This window comes from Cetorhinus maximus, chromosome 2 (assembly GCF_964194155.1).
Source record: "Cetorhinus maximus chromosome 2, sCetMax3.hap1.1, whole genome shotgun sequence".
NCBI classification, from domain to species: Eukaryota; Metazoa; Chordata; class Chondrichthyes; order Lamniformes; family Cetorhinidae; genus Cetorhinus; species Cetorhinus maximus.
Window position 1 is genome coordinate 143,871,873 of NC_135880.1, and position 8,009 is coordinate 143,879,881.

Below are 8,009 nucleotides of genomic sequence, written 5' to 3' on the forward strand. Positions count from 1 at the left end.
TTTATGTGGTTCATGATTAAATGTAACATTTAAGGATACCAAATTTTTTCATTGTATTAATCTTTCTTTGTTATAGATTTTTCAACTTTGGTGTCTTGGGCAACTCTTTAGCAAAACCCAACTCTCTTTAGCTTTATGAATGTCCTCACTAGTCTCACTATATGGATAAAATGTTTAATCATGCATCTGGAAAAATGAATAAAAAGCCCTAGTTTTTTTTAATCTATTGAAATTATTCTTATGGGCCGATGGGATCCATCTCCAGGACAAAATATCAGCACAGAATTTAGGTTGACACTTTAGGGCAGTACTGAGGGAGTGTTACACTGTTTAAATTGGCAAATTGTCTGAAATTTCCTCTTCTCATAGATGGAGATAAAAAACCTCTTATTTGAAGCGTAGGAAAGAAATCCTGACAAATATTTATCTCCAAACAAGCATCAGTAAAACAGATTGCTAAATCATTTACCTCAGGGGTCACAAGTGGGTAAATTGACTGTGTTGTTTCCTTACTCTGCAACATTGCCTACACTTCAAAATGGCTCTGAAGTGGCATTCTGTGGACATGAAAGGTACCAAATAAATGCAAGTTCTTTCTTTGTAGTTTTAAACCAGTGAGAACATTTCTTAAATAATGAATGAACAAGTCAATACATGACAACACTACAAAATACCAAACAATCTCCCATGACCTACGAGTATGTTACTTAACAAACCTCACATTATGGAGGAAGGTCAATTCAGCATTTAGTAGACATGGACAGTGCCCGATTGCATTATCATCCCACATGGCCAAAGAACAGAACGAAAACAGACCGTAGGTAAGCAATAAATAACACAATTTTGCCTGGAAGTAAGCAGTCTATTCGTTAGAAAATAAAATTTTGATCTCCTTGTCAGCTCATTTCTCCGTTTCATGCAACTCGAAGCAATTTTCCTTACACCTGCATTTTATCTGGCAATGTAACCGTACAGTACACCCCTGGGGAGTACACTGCTTGCCTTGCTGCGAGATGCGGATTAGATTTAATGGCAGCACTTTCCATTCTCGAAATTTACATTCTGCTGACTGAGCATCCCGCGCTTCCTAAAAGTATCGATGGGACTAAACACACTGTAAATAAATAAAAATAGGTTTTGAGGCTAAGGATTTAATCAAATTGACAAGTACCATAGAGGTATTCTGTGCCTCAATCTTTAACGTGACGATGTTCAAACACCACGATGTGTGGGTGTCTGCCCGTTATTAAAGTGTATCCCGCGCAGTCTTACTGCGGATAATAGGCTGAAGTCAAAAATAGTCCTTTTCAAACAAACACTTTCAATCTTAATGTATAATAGTTTTATTTGGGAAATTGTTGCATTGATATATACAGTTCGCACAGAAAGGAAACACAAAATGATTAAAAAGGATACTGGATTCTCCCCCCATTTTCCACCCCCCACTCTTGTTTTCAATCATGGGTACCTAGTGCCAATTATCTACTCCAATTCGACATTTAATTTTACTGGCAAAATGCAATGAAACTGCTCCAGATTAATGTGGTTAAGGGGATTTCAATCGCAGTTACTGTGGAAAGAGGCTAAAAATAGTTTATTTTCCACTATTGGTCCTGACCAAACATACTGCCCTACGCAGTTGTATCAGAAAGCAGCGAAAGGGCATAATTGCAATCCAACATCTGAAGGAAAGCAGCTTAAATATCGATGAATCTGCAAACGGTCCTTCTCAGGAGTCGGGGAGGGGGGTGGGGACGACGACTCATAAGAGGGATGTCAGTCAAATAACCCGCTCATCTTAAAAAACATACATATCATCAGGCTGATCTCCACTGTAGCTATTTAATCGCCTCACAACACACGTGCAACATCGTCCTAGTGTACTTTTAAAAAAATCTTAATGCAGGATTGTTTGTTCTTCACCAAAATGTTAACCGATCAACCTTCAGGTTCATCATTAATAACTGTCAGAACAGCTCATTCATATGGGAGCGGACCAGATGTCTTGTTCTGCCTTCCCGGCTTTGCTTTAATTATAATTCACTGACCATCAAGTTATAAATAATAAATCATAATATAAATTATATACATTCGAATCTATTCATCATCTTCCAAAATTAATATAATTTGGAAAACTTGCTTCTAATATTTTGGTTGTTTGGTTTAAATCAGCAAACTAAAATGACTACATTGCTGCTTGTTTAAATAATTAATTAAATCATTAAATTATTTACATCATTTGACGTTATATTTGGCTACTTCGAAAAGTCTCCAACGATTTAAAATATAGATACCACCAGTCATTACAATTGAAAGGGTGGAGACAAGTATTACAGGTGTTATTGTTCTTTTATTTTATTGTTTATCGTTGTTGGCAGTGTTGGCACGGCAAACCCAAACGGACTGATCGTGGAATTATAGAGCATTTTATTCTGCAACTGCCTGTCGGCCCATTGCTCGAGTGGGGGAGGGGTGTGGGGTGTTGGAGAGTGGGGGGTGTGCTGGGGAATGGGCACCTCCCACAAGCGGGAGAAGTGACTCATTCACAATTCCTGATGTGCTGCCAAACCCCACCTCTGGGTTGACCTTTGTGAATCAAGAAGATGCAGAAGATGAAAACCTGCCCGGTCGTCAGTCCCCGATCTGGACAGTTTGGTCAGATTTAACTCCACAACAACCGTGTTATCCAGGCAGAGGCGCATGCAATGAAACTCCGGCTACTTTGCTGCAATGACTTGCCCGTGTGCAATAGCAGCGCGGCTAACAGCAGCCTGGACCGCGACGGCACTTTCAGCACCGCGGACAGGGACCAGGGCGGAGAGGACGAGCTGCTGCTGCCCACTTTCTCCACAGCCTCCAAGGTCAGGGTCAGCGTCACCTTGATCATCTTCCTGATCTCCTCCTACCTCAACCTGACCGTGCTGTGTGGCGCCCTGAGAAGGAAAAGCACGGGCAGATCCCACATCAGGACACTGATTGTGAACCTGTCGTGCGCCGACCTGCTGGTCACTTTCATTGTGATGCCTCTGGACGCTGTCTGGAACATCACGGTGCAGTGGTACGCTGGGGACTCAGCCTGCAAACTCCTCATGTTCCTCAAACTCCTCTCCATGTACTCGTGCGCCTTCATCACGATGGTGATCAGCCTCGATCGTTACTGTGCCATTCTACACCCTCTGGGCATTAGCAGAGCCAACGAGAGGAACCGAACCATGCTTATCGGAGCCTGGGTCTTGAGTGTCCTTTTGGCCACACCTCAGGTAATACATCTAAGACCAGCAGTCTGTGCACCAAGGCATCGTGATGAAGGGGGCTTCAACCTGTTCTTGTTCGAACAAGCCAGGATGTTAAGGATTTTTTAAGCAACAGTAAAATCATTACCCTAAAATCCTCCATTGGTATTATATATATAGAAACCTCACCGCAAAACTGCGTCCTAACTTGGGACACCACACCGTTTCACTTTTGCATAGCTTCGGTGCAATGGATATGATATTTGTATTTGGGCGACAACCGAACTGAAATCGCAAACACCGCGCTTAAATGCAGGGTCGCAAAGTTCAAACTGTACATAGAAACCGGTAGTAAGTAAAGTTCATTCCGTTTGCATCGTTGCTGGTTTTAGGAAGATATCATTCGGTGAAACTTTGTCTGACGCATTGTTGGCATCGGGTGTATCTTACACACAGCGTGGGTCTTGTTTCTGTTCTTTCCCAATTTTAAAAGCATAAATGAAGCTGCAGCCTAAAGGTTACCATACCAGGCTAATTAGCGAAAATGCTAACATCTCCCGTTTGCTGTTCAACGCGATGAATTTCATAGCTCACTTGGAACGTAAGTGGAAACTGTTTAGGATTTAGCCAGACAAACAAACAAAGAATCACAATTTACTATGTAATTCCACATAACTCCCAAAGAAGTTTTTACTAATGTTTTACAACCTGAATGAAATGCATTTCTCATACATATTTTTCAATTGAGTAGCAAGTAGCTAGCTGGGTGAATGCAATCAGAGAGGTTCCTGTAATGAACAGATCAATCTAGATGCATTTTAGAATGAGGGGCAGTTTAAATGGAATTATACTATGCTTAAAGGGGTATGGGAAGAAAATCATAGGAGAGACAGGAAGAGATAAAGCTCTGGTTAGGCCAGAACTAGAGTATTGTGTCCAGTTCTGGACACACCACACTTCAGGAAGGATGTGAAGGTTCTTGAGAGGGTGCAGAGGAGATTTACCAGAATGGTTCCAGGGATGGGGCATTTTAGTTACAAGGTAAGGTTGGAGAAGCTTGGGTTGTCCACCTTGGAGGAAAGGAGATTGAGGGGAGATTTGATAGAGGTGTACAAGATTATAGCAGATTGGAATAAGGTAGACAAGGAAAAACTGTTTCCATCTGGTACAATGACTAGGGGATACAGATTTAAGATTTTGGACGAGATGTAGGAGGACTGTGAGGAAGAATAAGACCATAAGACCATAAGACATAGGAGCAGAAATTAGGCCATTCGGCCCATCGAATCTGCTCAGCCATTCAATCATGGCTGATAAGTTTCTCAAACCCATTCTCCCGCCTTCTCCCCGTAACCTTTGATCCCCTTACCAATCAAGAACCTATCTATCTCGGTCTTAAATACACTCAATGACCTGGGCTCCACAGCCTTCTGTGGCAATGAATTCCATAGATTCACCACTCTCTGGTTAAAGAAGTTTCTCCTCACCTCTGTTCTAAAAGGTCTTCCCTTTACTCTGAGGCTGTGCCTTCGGGTCCTAGTCTCTCCTACTAATGGAAACATCTTCCCCACGTCCACTCTATCCAGGCCTTTCAGTATTCTGTAAGTTTCAATCAGATCCCTCCTCATCCATCTAAACTCCATCGAGTATAGACCCAGAGTCCTCAAACGTTCCTCATATGTTAAGCCTTTCATTCCTGGGATTGTTCTCGTGAACCTCCTCTGGACCCTCTCCAGGGCCAGCACATCCTTCCTGAGATACGAGGCCCAAAATTGCTCACAATATTCTAAATGTTCTTATGCAGCAAGTGGTAATGACCTGGAAATTGTTGCCCACAAGTGTGGTGGAAGCAGAGAAGATTGATGATTTTGAAAGGAAATTGGATGGGTACTTGAAGGAAATAAACATGCAGGGCTATGGGGATAGGGCAGGGAAATTGGTCTGACTGGATTGCCCCATGAAGAACTGGCATAAACCCACTGAGCTGAATAGCTTCTTTCTGTGCTGTAAATGTCTCTATGACTCTACTCTCCGATGGCCCACCTGCCCTAACTCCAACTGAGGCCATTAAGGGTCACTTCCACCAGGCCTCAATTTCGAGGTTGGCAGGAGGAGTGCAGGGGCAGTAGGAGAAAGCCCAGCAGGTCTTCTTGGGCTCAGCTATGAAGGGGGGAGGGTCTCCCTCAAGGGCCCCTATCCATATCGGGCAATCTCACCCTCCGCCCTCCCCACCCACCAAGGTCTGCCCCCCCCATGGATGTTCCCTTCCTCCTGATCTCTCTATCAAGGCCTTCAGCCCCCTCGGGCCTCATCTCTCTTACACGCTGTGAGACCCTCACATTTACCTGGTACTGGACACTGGGACTTAGAATTTGGGGACTGCTGTAGTCCCAATCCTGGCCACTGCTGCTGGGACTACAAAACTACAAAAGATTACTACTTGAAAAGGAAACATTGGAGGGCTATGGATAGCTCTTTCAAAGAGCCAGCACAGCTACTGGATGGCCTCCTTCTACACTGTAAGATGCTATGATTCAATTGTTTTAGTCACTACCTTATAGTTAGCTACCTTAATTTGCTGTGTGCAAATGCAACAATTAGTAATCAATTACATTATATTTGTTTTTTTCAATGTAGCTATTCCTCTTCCACACTGTCTCCATTGCTGTACCAGCTCCATTTACTCAATGTGTGACTCATGGCAGCTTCAAGGAGCCTTGGCAGGAAAAGGTTTACTTTTTTTTCACCTTCCTCTGGCTTTTCCTTCTGCCACTTATAATCATGGTATTTTGCTACACAAGTATATTAATCTCCGTTACAAGGAAGATGACAGTAAATGGAAATGGTAAGCATTCATTTTATTGTTTTTCTGTTGGTACAAACCAGTTATATACATTATCCCTGCAGCCACTGTCAAGCACACAGGTGCAATTTTAATATGTGAACCTTGTTAAAAATCATTTTGTTGCTTTTGTTAAGGATCAGGAGGGGAATACAGTTCCTGGTGTGATACTGCATCATACCAATATTGTAAGGCCTCAAACATTCCCTTCAATATAGATAATTAAGAAAAGGATTTGAAAGTGTAGATCAAGAGAATTTTTTTCCCTCAATGGGAGAATCCAAAAAAAAGAGGCACTATTTGGAAATTAGAGCCAGGCCATTCCGGATTGAAATTAAGAAGCACTTCTTCACACAAACAGTAATAGAAAACTGGAACTCTCTCCACCAAAAGTCTATATGCTTAAAACCTTCACGACTGATAGATTTTTATTAGGTAATGACATCAAAGAATATGAACCAAGGCAAGCAAATGGAGCTCAGAATAAAAATCACTGCAGGGCTATGGGGAAAAGGCAGGGGAGTGACACCAAGTGATTTGCTCCTGAAGATGGCCAGCCCTGAAATGTTGGGCCAAATGGCCTCTTTCTGTGCTGTAACCATTTTATGATTCTATGATTCAGTCATGATCTAATTGAATGGCAAAGAAGGTTCGAGGGGCTCAATGGCCTACTCCTGTCCCTGTGTTCCTAAATTTAGTTTCTGGTCTGATCTGAGTTGGCTGAACTCAGTCCAAGCACACGTAGGATTGCAACATTTGGCCTCAGTATCCCAGGCCTGGGGGGAAAGAAATGAATCAGTTTGGATTTCTGATACAACCAGGGCTTTAATTCACTCTGCCATGAAATGTTGATTTGTGCCCATGACTATTCACCCTTTGAGATTTAACCTGTACATCAGAGGGAGATAGAGCGTGGAGATCAGATACTTCCCAGAGGGAGTGGAAGACTTCAGACATTGAGTCTACCTGGACCACTCAGGCATACTTTGTTATGGAGAGGACTCGGTGCAGAACATGCGGTCACACTCTTGATTATACTATCCTGTATGATGCAGTCACTTACAGAAAAGGAATAACAAATATTAATTTTACCTTCAATGAAGGAAAAAGGCAGTTAAAACAGTAACCGCTTAGATTATAAAAGCTATCCAGAAATAAAACAACGTAGTTTACTTACAATGGAATTTTTATATATTAGTAAGAGTATGAGAGCGTTCTATTCATGGGTGCTGACTTTTCCAAAATACCAATATTAAGTTCTAATTAAAACATTTCTTTTTCTAACAATGGCCTGTTGATACTCATTGATAATGGTTATACTTGGCTTTTTTTCTAGTATTCTCTGAAGATTCAGATTCAAGATGTAATAAGAATTACATTCCTAAAGTGCGAATGAAAACTTTAAAGATGACCATTGTCTTTGTGAGCACATTCATCATTTGCTGGACTCCGTACTACATCCTGGGATTTTGGTACAATTTTTTCCCAGCCATGATAAACAAGAAGGAACTTCCTGAATCAATCAACCATGCGCTGTTTACTTTTGGGATGCTGAACAGTTTTGTGGATCCAATAGTTAGCCGTATTGGTTATCTCAGGCTCAGCAATGGCTGATGCAGCGAGTGACATGGTTAAGATCATACTAAGCACGCCTAAAGTGAAAAATGGCAGCTGTCTAATAACGCCCTGAAATCTTCCTGACCAAATTGCGAAATTTAGCACGTAGCATCGTTATTTAGTCCAATTTTATCAGAGAATGTTTTCTATCTTCAGCAGACTGCTAAGAAACAAATTGCAAGTTAATAGGCTTGTGATAGTAATGTGTAGCAGCTGAATGCAGTTAAAAAAGGTGTTAAATGTCAGTCAATTTGTGTGATTTTCAGGGTCAATGGATGACATACCAGAGTTTTTACTTACTGGTCTTTTCTTTTTGT

General features: G+C 41.7%; 1 protein-coding gene across 1 annotated transcript; it reads left to right on the forward strand.

Annotated features, from left to right (window-relative positions):
* The first annotated feature begins 2,705 nt into the window (after positions 1–2,705).
* LOC144691443 (gonadotropin-releasing hormone II receptor-like) lies at positions 2,706–7,689 on the forward strand. The gene is made up of 3 exons (XM_078559544.1): positions 2,706–3,260; positions 5,871–6,078; positions 7,412–7,689. Exons 1-3 carry the CDS (start codon positions 2,706–2,708, stop codon positions 7,687–7,689), a joined length of 1,041 nt encoding a protein of 346 aa, XP_078415670.1.
* Positions 7,690–8,009: the final 320 nt, after the last annotated feature.